Genomic DNA, 16,244 nt, shown 5'->3' with positions numbered 1-16,244 from the left:
ACACACACACACACACACACACACACACACACACACACACACACACACATACACATACAAATATACAATCACATCTGTCCATGTATGTATGAAAAAGATGGGTGCATGCTTCCATGCGTACACGTATATAATTCCAGTTCATTATGGTGGAAGGGAGCGAACTAGGGAGTACACAATAGCTTTGTAAAGGAAGTGGGGGTTTCTGTTGATGCTGTTTATATTTCAACTGCATCAGTCACCACCACCAACACCTCTGCTGCTGCTGCTACTGCTGCTACTACTACTACTATTACCACTGCCACCTCTTGTAGTAGTGATAGTAATAATGTTAATCCTTTCCCCTCTTTCTACACTTTAATCCAGCAGTCCTAGTGCAGGTGCAGCTCCTTTTGAAACCAATTTACAGAAATGTATAGAGAGGAATGGTAGAGGGAGAGAGACCTAGATCTTTATTGAAGATTTGTGGCCATGGTACTGGTAGTAGTAATTATGGTAGTGGATAGGTGGTGGAAAGGGATGTACTATGTTTCATGGTTCCTTGTTCTACTTCGATAAATATATATATTTTACACACACACATATATATGCACATATACACAGCAACTGTAAAGCCTATTTTGCCAAAGCTGTCATGTCCCATCATGCCTAAATTCACCTGTCTTCTGTCTGTCTCCCACTCCACCTCTCTCTTTTGCCTTTTAGAAAACACTTTTAACCCTTTAACATTCAAATTACTTGGTCAAATGCAATGTTTATTCATTGATATTGTCTTGAAATTAAACATGCGTTTTCTCATAGCTTCAAGATTTCGATAATATTATTTATTTTTTCAGAATGACATTGATAGGTAGGTCTGAGGGGCCAGATCTGGCCAGTCTACATCTGAAACAAGTTGAATAGTTGGGCCAGATTTGGCCGACTTAAATTCTAAAGGGTTAATATTGTCTAAACTTCACTGATATTCAATGTTACTAGAGAAATATTTTGTAAACTAATCATAAGTAGTAACGTTGTTGTTTAACCTATTCAACACCAACTTGCCTGATATAGGCTTTTTTCTTTTGTTTTAAAGAGATCTAAATTTAAACTTTCCAGCGAAATTTCTCATTAATTTTTATTCCAAACATAAACTTATTGAAGAAATTATTCTGCTAACTTCATCATTTCAACATTATTTGAAATAAAAGCAGTATTTCAACAGAAATATGGTCACAAAAGGGTTAAGTGTCAGGTATAACTAATAATTAACCCCATTTTCTGCTTGATTTATGCCAATGAGGCCTTTCTAAAAGGTAATCAGTGTTGCACCATCCTATTTTTTCCCCCCTTCTAAATATGTGTGATCCTCTTCAAGAACAGTGAAATGTTAGACTAGATTGCTTACAGCACTTAGTACTTCTGTATTCTATTTATACATCAGGCTGGTTTTACTTTGATTTCCATTCTTGTATGATGGATAGAATCTACTAAAGCAGAATCTCTTCAACTAAAAATTTCACAAAGGTTGAAACTTGTGGAAACGAGAGTATTGCTGGGTAGACTGATGTCAGTATTTGACTGGGACTTACTTTATATCCATCAAAAGGATAAAGTTAACTTGGACACGAATTTAAAAGGTTTATAATACAAAAAAAAAAAAAAAAAAAAAAAAAAAAAGAAAAAAAGACTAACAAACACTATTGTCTTTCCTGATTGTAATTTCATCTCATTCTCTACTCATCATCATAATCATAATCATTTAGCATCTGTTTCCCACGCTGGTATGGGTTGGGCATTTTGACTGGAACTAGAACTGATAAAGCCAGAGAGCTACACCAGACTCTTACCTGTTTTGGCTTGGTTTCTGCAGCTGAATGCCCTTCCTAGCAACAACCACTCCATAGAATGTACTGGGTGTCTTTTATGTGTCACTGGTTCAGGGGACTTGGAAAAAAATATTGGGCCATATTATCTGGTTTTTGTCTCCTTCAGTTAACGTTGCCTCTCATCTTTCCAGAACTGATAAAGTATACACTAGTCATGTACTAGATTTGATATATCGACAATATAACCGAGGGAAAATACCTCAGGAGAGAATTCTGATAGTAAGGCATTAAGTTTTAGAAACTGACATCTTCTGAAAATTCCTTAAACATATCCATTGTTTTCACCTGTTCTTCCAACTATTTGAAATATTTCAAATTTTCTACTTTTGTAACTTCTTTAGATATTAATTTCTAGAAATATATGAATGAGAATTTTTTATCAACATGCAAAACTATATTTTTTTTAAATGATCTGAACATTTAAAATACTTCAAGTAGTTGGATGAAACTCGACAAGATCCTAGTTCACTTTAAACATGAAGTTCCCTACAATCTACATATTGTCCTAAATTTTCTATCAACTGCTTTTATTGGAATTATCTCTGTTGTTTTTAGGTGTGTTTAAGTGTTCCTAGGTGTTTTTGATTACTAAATTTTTGGATAATCTTAGCTCATTGAAATTTAACAACAGACTGTGTTAGATATGTGAGAGAGACATCATGTGACTCCTTTTTATCTCTGGCCCTCTGGAAATGTTAGAAATCATTGTACCATGTAGAAGAAGAAGTGATATAAGGCAGGCATTAGTAAGAAGTGACAGAGTGGTGTATGCAGGTGATGTAGGAGAGAACAATATACTGATATTCTTTTATACTCCCACTGTCTATCCTTTCTTACCCAGCTGTTACAAAACTACAGTATGACCTGCTCTCTTGTTCAGCCAGGTGATGGGCTATTTTTACAACCCTTTGTTCAGAAGAGAGGTCATGACCTTGTATAAACTGATGACTTTATTTTTCTTCTTTCTTTCAACATGCCTGTCCCCCACTCCTAATGCACCCCTCCCCATTCAATCTAACCCCCAAGACTTTACAAATTCTCTTTTTCATATTACTAACTTTATGATACAACAATATATTCATTATAGATACTGTAAATATATAAAATTAACCTTATTTGTTTTGTTATTTATTAAATCTCAACCCCGCCCCACCCATTGCCCTGGAGGCAAATAAAAGAAATCATCATTGTTAGTATATCAGACAAAATGCCTTGGGGTATTTAGGTATAACTCTTTATGTTCTGGATCCCATCAAGGCTGCTTCTTTCTGCTAGTTAATGTTATATATGTATACATATTTATTTGTGTGTGTGTGTGTGTGTGTGTGTGTGTATAGGTGTATACATATGTTGGTTTATGCCAGCTGAAAGAGAGGAATGCTCAATACATGTTGAGGATATGGTAATTTTATTGAAACTGAAACTTTTTGTATCTAGGGTTTCATATCACTGAAGAATCACAGTAGCATGAAACAGTTTCAAACTGTTTCAGTTTATCTATCTATCATCATCACTGTTTAATGTCCACTTTCCTTGCTGGCATGGGTTAGACATTTTGACTGAGGACTGGCAAGCCAGGAGGCTGCACCAGGTTCCAATCTGGCAAGGTTTCTACAGCTGGATTCCCTTCCTAACTACAACCACTCCGTGAGTGTAGTGGGTGCTTTTTATGTGTCACCGGCATTGAGGCCAGTCAGGTGGAACTAGCATCAATGAATTATGAAAAAGAAAAAAAGTTTAGTTAAATAACATCTAAACATTTGTAAGAATGAATGAAATAAATACAGTGTGAAATCGCTTCAAAATATTTAATGATTTACTGGGCACAACTCAGCAGTGGTGGTTACAATGCAGGCGAGGTCAGTATTGGTTGCAGTGACATAGATTTGCTATGGTTGCATTGACACAACCCTTTGGTTTCTAATGATACATATCAGAGCTGGTTGTAATGACATACCATCAGTTGCTTGAATGACACAGCTCAATAATGCAAGTAAAGAAAGACGTCAACAGTTTTTTTTTTTATGTTGACAGAGCTCAGTCATCATAAATATATCAGAAAAACTGTTAAGAACAACATAGCAGGGCGTTGATTTGAAATATGGTGCAGCATACAAGTAGTTGTAGTGTGAACTAGGTGTCAACTGTAATGACTCAGTTGTTGTGTGAACTCAGTGTTGACTTATGACTAGTTGTTCTGTGAGCTCAGTGGTGGTTGTAATGACTCATCTGAGTATTTATTGTGATGTAATGACACAACTTAATGGTGGTTATAATATCTCAGCTCTGAGTTTATCCAAATGAAACATTCTGTTCGGATTGCATGACACAGCTCAATGACAACTCTGGTGGCTTTTTATCAGCATAGCTTTTATATAGTGTTGACTAATGACAAGGCTTTTATAGATATAGTGTCGACTGTATTGAAGTTGTCCACTGATAGTTATACTGACCCAGTTCAGTATGCTAATTGTTGTGAAAGATCAGTGATGGTTCTGATGACAGATCAATAATGATTGCGAAAGTTCAACTCAGTGGTTGTTGTGATACTGATCAGTCAGTGCAGCTATTTATAACACAGCCATTTGTGTTTGTAACTACACCTTAAGATTGGCTTTAACCACACAGCTTAATGATTCTTGTAGAAACTTAACTGAGTGGTCGAAGGTTGAGGGACCTCTCCTAGAAGAAACACTGCTCTCATGCAATACTTCTTCCAGCTTCTGCTGAATGCTTGTTTTGCCATTCAGTGACTCTTCCAACTGACCCATTGTATTTTCTTGTTCTAACAACAAAAGAAACTACATATTAATTCCATTCAAAATAGGGTGAAGTGTAGACATTATATGATAGTAGAAACAGTTGTCAGGGAATGTATCTTTTTCATTTCTTCCAGCCTTTTACATTTGCTTTCTTCCAAACTCCAATATACATTTGACCATGTAAGAAGAATCGTGTTGATAGGTATATTCCAATCTGTTCAATTGTCTGCTTCTGTGCCATGTTGCATCTCAAGTAAAGGCTTGATTGACAGGAAATTGGTTGCAAGTAATCATGAAAAATAACTCCATATCTTGAAACACAAGAGGTATCTTTTGGAATCAACAGCTTGGTTCCAGCATTGGGCCTTGATGCCACCTCAGCTTCAATCATAGAATTATTTATGTAAGATGATGCTGTAGCTTGTAATGTACCATTAGAATATCCAATTTATAGGATCTAAGTTTCTCAAAAGTATGATGCAATTTTCCTTCTTTCATTCATGAATGTGTGGTGGAAAAAGTAGAGTAGTTTTATGAAATCAAATATTGATCTTCATAATATACTTAAAGAGTTTTTATTTTGTTTTTTTTTACATCTTCTGTCATCTGGGAATCTAGTCCACTTGAATTCATTCACCCAACCAAATTGCATAGTTCAGGGAGATTACTATATGCAGGGCAAAGGTTATTAAGGAGAAGGATTTTTAATATGCTTATTTTAGCTCAGTAGAAATGTTACCCTTTCCCTACTTCTAGAAGGTAATTTGCAATTTCTCATTCATCAGGATTACATATAGTCAAGGCTTGGTTTTCAGCTCCATTGTTTCCACGTGATCCCAACAATTACTTCAACAATTTGTGGTCTTGCACAGTGGTATACAACTTGGCAAAATTTGCTTCAAGTCACCAGACAGCAGTACAGCTAATGGCTTGTTGCAGTCTCATACATTTTATAAGTTTCCACCTAATCAGAGATTTATTTATGTTCTATAAGTATCTCATCACTTGATAGGTCAGCTGCAATTTCATTCAGTAGTTATTTAAATAGGAATCTTGCATTTGAAGGGATCTCTCTTTGTGGGGGCAAAATAGCTGAAATTCCAGATACAGCAATATAGCAAGTGCAATCTCTTTGAAGTTGGTGACAATCCAGTATGATGTTTGGCACATAAATCTTTTTTGTATCTCCACATGCCTTCAAACACAAAATTTTATACCTTGTTTGTCATTTAAAGAGATGATGACTTTAGCAAGACAATGTTTTGCTCTGTGTTCACTGTTGACAGAAGTTCAGCAATACTTGCTTGAAGTTGATGTGTGATCTATTTTAAAACCTATTTCTTTTCTAAATACTTGGAATTTGTGTAATAGTAATAATACATGTTTTTGGTCAAGGAAGACTAATTGATATGGATGTTCAAGCTATGTTCAAAACTTTCCTGGAACTTCAAGAGAAAAGAGTCTATGGTTCACTCAGAAATGACTTGTTCAAAGTGAGCTTGTTGCAAAAAGTGCCAAGCTTTCTGACCTTATTTTTCCTGTTGGCTCTAAACTATAATGCTACACTTGATAGAGATATCTCTTGTCTTTGATTCTGTTGAAAACCAAATTACTCTACTTGAGGTATCTGCCTGAGTGTCCTGTCTGTTTGCTTTGGAATCTCAGTTGAAAGCTGAATTTTATTTGCTTGAGAAACGTACTCTTGTTTTCTGCATCGTCATCTTTGAGTTTCAGTTGCAAGCCAATTCCTCTGTACCTAGAATTACTTCAGTTCTGGCTTGTCTATCCTGTCAGGCAGGATCAGATTAATTTCATCTTCATTGAAGTTCAAATGCATGCATTTGCTTTAGTCCTTTAGACCTTTGCTCTTCTCTGCTTCTAGTGATGCTTCTTGCTGCAAACTGTTTGGATTTAGTTGAATGTATGGGGTGAGGGCATCCTATGTGTGTATTATATCATCTCAGAAGGACCAGGAAGTGAAGAATGTCCAAAATCTTGTTAATTCCTTCACAGATCTATACAATGTATAATATATGTGAAAGAATGATAATAATAAAAAGAAAAACTGCTTGTGTAAATTGTTATTTACTACAAATTATTAACAATTATTTTATTTTAAAACTGAAAGAGCCACACTGTAATTTATAATTAACAATATGAAGAGCATGCACCCTTTTAAATATGAAGAGCATGCACCCTTTTAAACCTATAAGGGTGCAACATTTGTTAGTTAAGTCATATTTTAGTGTGTGATAAAAGTGGTCAGAAAGATGAAACTTGAATATGAAAAACACATGCGCGTGCGCACACACACACACACACACACACACACACACACACACACACAATCTCTCTCTCTCTCTCTCTGTATGTATGTATGTATGCATGTATAATTTCAGTGTATGCAATTTGAATAGGTTCTAAGTTCAGTGTCATAGAATTTTTTAATGTTACTGAGAAAATGATACTCAGTCGTGCACTCTACATGTAATATGTGAATAAGCTTAAAATGCAGGCATGGCAGTAGTCGCCAAAAGAAAGTCGGTTTTGCAATTTAATGAGGAAGTTGGGAGCTATGTTAAAAGGGACCATAAAAGCCACATTTTTTGGGATGAAAATATGCTGGGCATAATTAGTATTTGCTGGAGTATATATGTTCTTACATAGTTTTTACATTTTTTTAATGTTAATACATACAAATAAGTATATTTACATTACACATTATGCATTTATTCTGTACATAGCTAGTCTTCCCACACATTATTATTATTATTGAGTTCAACTTTGCCTTTCATCTTTTTGAGGTCGATAAAATAAATACCAGTTGAGCACGGGTTGATACAATCACCTTACTCCCACTCCTGAGATTTGTGGCCTTGCACCAAAATTTGGAACCAGTTATTACAATATTTTCTAACTTTTGCATTTGATTTTAGCTTCAATGTGAAGATAGGATTTTATGATGTGTGTGTGTGTGCACGTGTGTGTGTGTGCAACTAAAAAGGAAAATAAACCAAAAGCATAACCAACAAAAATGTACACCAAAATAGGACTTTATCCATTTGTTTAAAATCATTATACCTTTAAGCATCATTGATTATAATTTTTTTTAACATGAATCTCATGGACATACACTTTAGATAAAATCATTAGAAAACTGTATAAAAGCCTTGTGTTAATGAAAATATATTAAAATTAGAACTTATGAGATTTTTGACATTTATTCGCGACTAAACTAAAATTTTGCTGGAGTTATATTCACATAGAAATGTTCATCATTTATCCTCTTTTTTCAACTCTAATTAGAGATTTTATGTCTGCCTTTCTAAGATTGCATGGGCTGAAAGAAAATATATTGAGGCTGTATTTTACAATTTTACAGCCAGAAGTCCTCTCTGTCACTAAGCCTTGCCTAAGGGATTTTAAAATATTGTTTCCCAGTGATCATTACAAATCAAAAGTGCTCCGTTACCGGATGTATTATTTACAGGAAATGTAAAAATGGCATCACCATTCTCCTCAAGTAGTGTCATGGAAAGAAATGAAAGGATCTAAAACATTTATAGGCTTTAGTACACATGTGTGTGCGCACACGCACACACACACACACACACAATGTATAATATATATGTGTACATTATATTTAATATACACACACATACATATTATAAAATACATGTATAAAATGCATTCAAAAAGACTCCGGCTTGATTTTTTTCCTGGAAAAATTAATGCCTTATGGATAAAATCCTTTGGGTGGCAGGTGACACCACCCTTCCTCTGCATGCATGAAAATTTTCATGCCAATAAGCTGCATCAGTTCCCAGCTGCTATGCCTAGAATGCTGACATGCAGTGCACACTTGTCAGATTTTTGTTTTTACACAAGATGACCAAATGCATCGAGTAGAGATCATAAACCTATGTCTCATCACCAGTGATGATGGTGTTTTTGAAGTTTGGGGTTGTGGTTTTAACAGTCCAGCATGTCCTGAGTGATTTCCATGCAGAATTGCTTTTGCTGCCCTGCCAGTACCTTCGGGGTGAATTTCGCCAACACTCCCTGCATGTATAAATCCTCTGTTAAAATGGAATGCACTGATCCTGTACTTATTCCTACTTTGTGAGCAATTTCCTGGATTGTTACACGACAGTCTTAAGCAGTTGTACCACACCTTGATCTGAGTTTTGCCCATGGCATCATCACCAAAGGTCTGCTGAATCTTCTGGATGGATTGAGTTTGAGTATCACCAAGCTTTTGGGAAAACTCGATGCATTGTCTCTGCTTGATGCATTCAGGTCATCTTGCATGAAAACAAAAATCTGACGAGCACGCACTACACATTTGAACTCTAGGCAAAACAGCCAGGAACTGACATGGCATATTGGTGCAAAAATTTTCATACATGTGCATGAAGGGTGTTGTCACCTCTCACCCAAAGGATTTTGCCCACATGGCATTAATTTAGGCAGGAAAAAATGAAGTCAGATGCTTTTTGCATGCACCTCGTATATTTAATACATACTATATTGTATTATTTTAGTATCATCATCATCATCATCATCATTACTTTAATGTCCAATTTTCCATGCTTGTATGGATCATATGAACCTTGTTCTAGTAAAACTTTTCAGTGATATTGGAGAGGATATCTGCTTGTCCACTACATAGACACAATAACAGCATAATATATGCTACCAGGTCGTATTTGCTTGCAAGTGATGGGTATGGTCTATATATGTATAAATTAATGTGTAGTTGTTTATTCACTCTGTCACTACCCTTTTGTATAAACAGTATAGCAACAAAGTGAATCATATGCTTTGAATGAATAGTATCTACTAAATGTATTGAGTACATTTTCTTTTGCTTTTACACCCAAACATATGTATATGTATATCACCATCCATCCTCATATTCACTATATCATAAAAATTATTGTATTTATAATAGGTTTCTTTTTTATGTTTAATTCTTTTTGTTCTCTTTTGTTTGCCTCTGCTGAAGCTAAATTGTTTGTTGCTAATTTTACTTAAATTTTTGTTTCTTTGCTGCTATTTCTATTTTACAAACGGCTTCTATTTTATTTGACAGCTGATTGTTTTTTTAAAATTTTTTTTGATAACATTCTTAAAAAATAGTTCTGTTTTTTTGTTTTGTACATTTCTTAGAATGCAGCAGCACCAAGTCCACTAGGTCAAATGCCACCTCAAGATGGAATGCCAGGAGGTCCGATGCCAGGTTTTTTTACTGTAAGTGAAATGCTCTGAAGATTTCAATATTGGAGCTGTGGTTTGTTTCTGTTTGTTCGATTAAGCTGTAAGGAATTAGTAACATTTAGAAATAAGTTTCTGCAGTTCCTTTATCAGAAGAGGAGACCTAAGTTCTTTGCTAGAAGTGCTTCCACTTTACAGTTTATATTTGAAGAATTGACTTGTAAGACCTAGAAGTGTACATTTTTAAACTTTGGAACCAAACTGAGATAAAGTGTTTTGTGCTTTGCAATACCTTAATGCAGGTAATAAGTGAAGCATTATGTAGAGGTTATAGGTAATTTTTAGTTCTCAATACAAAAAAATATTTGCAAGTTCAAATGTGGGGCAAACAGTTTTATGGCTTCTGATTACACTCTCTATTTCTTATCTCCCTTAGACAGTCAAATTTCGTCACAATTACAATTAGTAATAAGGTTTTAAAAAGATTAGTTTATATAGTTTGATCATTAGTTGGGTTGCACCAGTGTCTCTACATAAGATATTAACACAAACACTACTACATTAGCATCCATGTATATAACAATACGTTTTGCAATGTGATACTTAACAGACCAGCTGTTGGTTTCAATGTGTCTCTAATAGCTCTAAATGATAGTATTATTATCTTTAGGAATATAGCAGTGAGCTAGCAGAATCGTTAGCACACCGGGCAAAATGCTTAGTGGCATTTTATCCGTCTTTACATTCTGAGTTCAAATTCTGCTGAGGTCAACATTGCCTTTCATCCTTTCAGGGTTGATAAAATAAGTACCAGTTGAACACTGGGGTCAATGTAATCGACTCATCCTCTCTCCCAAAATTACTGCCATTTTGGCAAAATTTAAAACCATTAATTATATTTAGGAATAAAGGTAGAAATAATCTGAAGAAACAGTCCAATTTAAGCCCCTACTGCCCAGTTTAGTAGTTCTCTATATTTTGCGTGTGTATATATATATATATATACACACAGATATACATACATTTTATATATGTATGTATATATATATATATATATATATATATATATATATATATATATATATATATGAGAGAGAGAGAGATGTATGTATATGCATATATGTATGTCTGTCTGGAATTATCCTCGTAACCTTGACAATCTCTTCAGTTTTATATCATCATTAGAACTGACAATATGTATTCAAGAGAAGAAATTTTCTTTAATTTGTTAATAAGCTGTAACTTGCCACATTAGTATTACTATTTTTGTTTTTCAATTATTGGTTTTAGTTAAAAATTTTTATTTGAAAAATTATTTTCTCTATTTTTTTTATTTTATCATCTTAGTCATTTTACCATTTTAATCTACCCTGTGTGCCCACCCTACTCTTTGTCTTTCTTTTCTAGAAACTCTTTGTTCTGTGACAAAATTTTCTGCCATTTTGTTTTTTCCTCCTTTTATTGCATGCATTTGTGTATAAAGAGCCCTAGACTGATTGGACATTCACACTGAAAGGGTGAGGGTATCACTCCATGTATTAAGCCAACTTTAGTGATGTTTTATATTTATTATTAATTCAGTGCAATATTTTTTTGACTTTCTTGACTAGGTTATTTATTGGTAGACATTTGTAGAGATAGTCACATCTTAACTTGTCACAGTGACCATTAATAATTCATTTTATATTCGTTAAATAAAGCATTATTGTTGAGTAAGATGTACTATACTCTGAATGAACTTCTCACTGTCAAGATCTGAACTCACCTTCTACTGTCTCTGTTTGTCTGTCTCTCTCTCTCTCTTTCTATCTCTCTCATACATACAGCTTGTATGTGCGCACTAAAACAATATTCAATAATAAAAAAAAAACAATTAGCCCAACGAAATAGTCTATGGTGATGCGTCAATGGTCTCTTGTCCTGTACTGTCTGTCTTCAGGCCACTTCGACTGGACAATATTCAATCATAAACATATGCTCTATTACTAAATCATACAAAATAGGTTCAATAAATTTGGCTGTTTTAAATGAATTAAAAAAAAAAAAACCGAAAAAAAAACCAAAACAAAACAACCTTTGATTAATTGAGAAATTTCAGCAGGCAACTATTGTGGAAGATAGTAGGAAGGAGGAAAGATTTAACTTAAAATATAGGATGCGCGTAAAAATTATAGGCACACATTTTTGGTGGGGTTGTTCACCAAACAAAATGGATTACAGTACCTGAACCAGTGGAAAGGCAAAATTGACTGCTAAGACCTGGAACAAACACTGCATGATGTTCTGTGCAACATTCTAACAAGTTTGTTGTGATTGATTCTAACTTTGGTAGAATGGCTGGAATTTTAGACGAAGAAAGGGGTCAGTTGGTTATATCAGCCTCAGTACTTGACTGACACTTTTATTGATCCCTAAAATGTTGAAAGGCAAAGTTGGCTTTGGGAGGGGAAAATGCAAGGCATTTCATCCAACACTCTAATAATTCTGCCATGCCAAATAATAATAATAATAACAATAATAATAATCCTTTCTACTAAAGGTACAAGGCCTGAAATTTTGGGGAAGGGAGTAATTGCTCACATTGTCTCCCAGTGTTTTACTAGTACTTAATTTATTGAACCATGAAAGGATAAAAGGCAAGCATCAACCTCAGTGAGATTTGAACTCGGAGCGTAAATCTCTAGAAGAATTGCTGTTAAGCATTTTGCTACCTTAATAATACTAATAATAATTTCTAATAGAGGTACAAGAAAGAGCGTAGTTGGTCGAATCAACCTTAGTATTTCACTGGGTCTTAATTTATTGACTACCACTTCACTGAAGAATGAGAAGTAGAGTTGACCTTGGGAACGTATGAACTGAGAACAAAGTAATATAACTAAATACTGCATAGCATGTTACTTGTTGCTCTATTCATTTTGTCCATCCACTGCTGTCAATTGCAGCAGCAGCAGCAGTAGTAGTAGTAGTAGTAGTAGTAGTAGTAGTAATAATAATAATAATAATAATAATAATAATAATAATGATGATGATGCCAAAAACAAAATTGAAGAGGACTTACAATAAAAATTAAAAACATTATTTACAGTTTCTATGTTTTTAATGTTCAATGAAAACACATACTATATCGTAAACTTTGTTAAATCTGCTAAATTTAAAGCTATCTAGTTTTTAAACCACCACAACTCTCATTGCTAACCTGAATTTAATGTCCTTTGAAACAATATTGATCACATCACTTGCTAGAAAAAAAGATCCATATTTCCCTCAAATGACACTCTGGTATCTGAGAAAGGAAGACATATATAATGTGGTAAGGTGGACTTAGACACACTTAGGTTGAATACAGGACAGGATAGTCATGGCTGTAATATTTCACTGTTACATCTTTTTCATATTCCTTACAAATGTAAATATTAAAATATATATCTGCTTATCATTTAGGTATATATATATATATACAGTAATCCCTCACCATATTGCAGTTACCTATTGTGGTTTGTTATTTAAACTTATGTCGATTCCTTTGTGATGTTGTTTTGCATTTATAATAAAATAAATATATACAAATTATGAAAATGATTAAAAACAAATAGACAGTACTGTTTCGACTTCAGATATTTTCACCTATCGTAGGGGTGTTTTAGAATGTAACACCCACAATAGCTTAGGGATTACTGTATAACAATATAATTTGTACCCCACATTAATTAAACTTGGTTGAATTTAATATTTTGTGAAAGTGGGGCTCACCAACTGTGGGTATAGAGTTTTGAATTACAGTTCATTATGCAAAGGATTGAATAACTCTTGACATAGCTGGATACATCACTTTATTGTTTTGTTCACATCATATTTCTACTACAGCTCTGCCCCTTAACCAACGTCATAGTTGTACTCCTTAGTCTATATCAGTGCTTCCCAATCTGGGGTCCACATACTCTGGCGGGGTCCAGTGTTCAGTCTTTTAAAAGATTGCACTGTAAAATGTATTTGCATTTATAATTATATTTATTCATTTACATATACCTTTCAAGTGAGGACTCAACACGGAAAACAAGTTTGTTAGCTGATAAAAGTAGCTTACACAGCTTGCAGGCCTTTCAAAAGCTGTGGTTAAAGAGAAAGATAAAAAAGGATCCTTTAATAGTGAAAAAGTTTGGAATCATTAGTATATGTTATAAGTTATCTTTTTACTTATTTCATAGTTGCACTCAATAACCAACATCCTAGTTTTCCTCCTTGAGCAGCATCATACTTACACTCATTATTTTACCTTTTAGGTAACTCCCTTCCTTACATCATTGTTATACTTCTTACGCTACTTTATTCTTTCATTTCTCAGTGTACATCAAACTAGCCTACATCATATTTCTCCCGCTAATATCAAACTCCTTAGTCAAAATCATAAATATACTCCTTAACCAACATTATACTACTTGGTCTGCATCAGTTATACACCTTAGCCAACATTTTGCTTATATTCTGTAACCTCTATAAAACACACTTCAGTCTACATCAGTAACAATTAACTTCCATTATGGTTTATACTTCTGAGCCTACATCAATTATAGTTATTTTTTAACCCACACTGTAAGCAGGTTTTCTTGATAAAAATGTCATTTAATTAACTATATATCTACCTCAATTTGTTAAATTTAACTCATTTTCTCAGTGCCAGTTGTACCTTTTTATGTAAAAAAAAAAGAGAAGTTTCTTGGGACATGGCCCTTTCCCTGTCTAGGTCCTCTTTCAGTGTCTTAATGTTCAGCTTGCGCTTTTGCAGGTCAGTGACAAGTAGTGTAGGGCAATGATGGTCCACATTCAGAGAAGAAATTTCAGACTGGTACTGTATGGGGCCCTGGAAGTGGGAGAGTGAATAACATAAGGATAATGGTTGTGTTGGTTTAGATGAGGATGAGATGTAATAGGATTAAGTTTGGTGAAGGGACTCATGGTATGGTGAAGGGACTCATGGTAGAGGTGGCACATACAAATAAAGAATAACCTGTATCAATTCCAATATCTGTAATGTACAAAATGTATTTCCTTTTCTCGTGGATTGGAACACAGGCCGTAAATTAGACTGTTATTATTTTAATGGAATTTTTATTAATCTTTTTATTACCAAACTTCTGTTGTAATAAGTTGTTGTTTAGAACATAAATTTCCATGGAATTTTAATGAAAGGTTTTAATTTAGATCACTTTAACATAGGAAATTGTTCCATAGAACCAGGGGCAGTTTGAGGCAAGTTATTAATCAAAAGGTTTAAGTAGATTATTTTCAGTTATTTATTAAGAAAAGATTTTTGTTTCCTCACATACATATAAAACCATTAAAGAGATAAAGCATAGATTTTTCACTGAATGGCTACTTATAAAGCATTTAACTGGCAATACTTATTCATTTTAACATTAGCACTTGCTATAATTTGGTAATTTAATTCATTGGGGCTTCTCAAAACAACATCTAACGCCTGTTGATGTAAAGATCTTTTAGTAATTTTAAATTTACTTGGTGGTGGTGATGGCGAGACCCAGTTTCTTGTTTATAATTGATGTCTTTCCCCTATTTTAGCAATATTAATATAGTAAATTTATAAATTTTAACAATTTTCTTGCACTTGTAATCTTTTTCTACACATTCTCTTCTCTCTATATCAATATCACACACACACACACAATCACAAACTGGTGTACTGAACCACACATTCATAGTTAGTGGCTGCTGTTTTAAACCATATTCATAATATTTTAAGAAATTTTTCTAACAGCTATAAATATTAGCTTTTCTCTAAGTTTCACCTGGGTTTGAACTATTGGTTGACATCTAGTGGAGATCAAATTAGCAGTGGTTGTTTATTTTTATTATAACTTTGAATATTAATGATTCACTTAAAAATAAAAATCGGTTAAAACAAAATATTTTCCTCTTCCTTAAACTTTAATGTATTACTCAAAGAATAATTAGATATACATACAGGGGTTGGACAAAATAATGGAAGCACCTTAAAATTTCAAACAAATTAATTTTAATATGGGGTAGGACCGCCTTTGGCAGTAATTACAGCTTGAATTCTACGAGGTATGGACTCGTACAAAGTTTGAATTGTTTCCAAAGGAATTTTTTGTCCATTCTTCAGCTAAAACAGTCTCCAGTTCTTGTAGTGATGATCATGGAGGATATCGAGTCCTTACTTGTTCTTCTGAAATACACCATAAATGTTCCATAATATTGAGATCTGGGAACTGTGGTGGCCAGATAAGATGTTCAACTTCACTAGAATGTTCCTTGTGTCATTCAGTAACAACTGTAGCTGTGTGAATTGGTGCATTATCATCTGAAAGATTGCGTTTCCCTCCAGAAACAGTTCCGCAACCATAGGATGAATTTGATC

At 34.0% G+C, this 16,244-nt stretch overlaps 1 protein-coding gene across 8 annotated transcripts in view; it reads left to right on the top strand.

Moving 5' to 3' along the window:
- The window catches only part of LOC106874579 (single-stranded DNA-binding protein 3), a 187,570-nt gene that overhangs the window by 106,813 nt on the left and 64,513 nt on the right, over nucleotides 1-16,244 (top strand). For 7 of the 8 annotated variants that reach the window (XM_052970264.1, XM_014922360.2, XM_014922359.2 and 4 more), the window contains one exon: nucleotides 9,800-9,880. The exons of the other annotated variant lie outside the window; for it this stretch is intronic. In XM_052970264.1, the coding sequence (XP_052826224.1) occupies nucleotides 9,800-9,880 (81 nt within the window). The remainder of the gene's footprint in view (nucleotides 1-9,799; nucleotides 9,881-16,244) is intronic. 8 annotated transcript variants of the gene reach the window in all.

Source organism: Octopus bimaculoides, chromosome 8 (genome assembly GCF_001194135.2).
Source record: "Octopus bimaculoides isolate UCB-OBI-ISO-001 chromosome 8, ASM119413v2, whole genome shotgun sequence".
Classification (NCBI taxonomy): Eukaryota; Metazoa; Mollusca; class Cephalopoda; order Octopoda; family Octopodidae; genus Octopus; species Octopus bimaculoides.
Note: the sequence above shows the minus strand (reverse complement) of the source record. Positions and strands in the feature narration are given on the sequence as shown.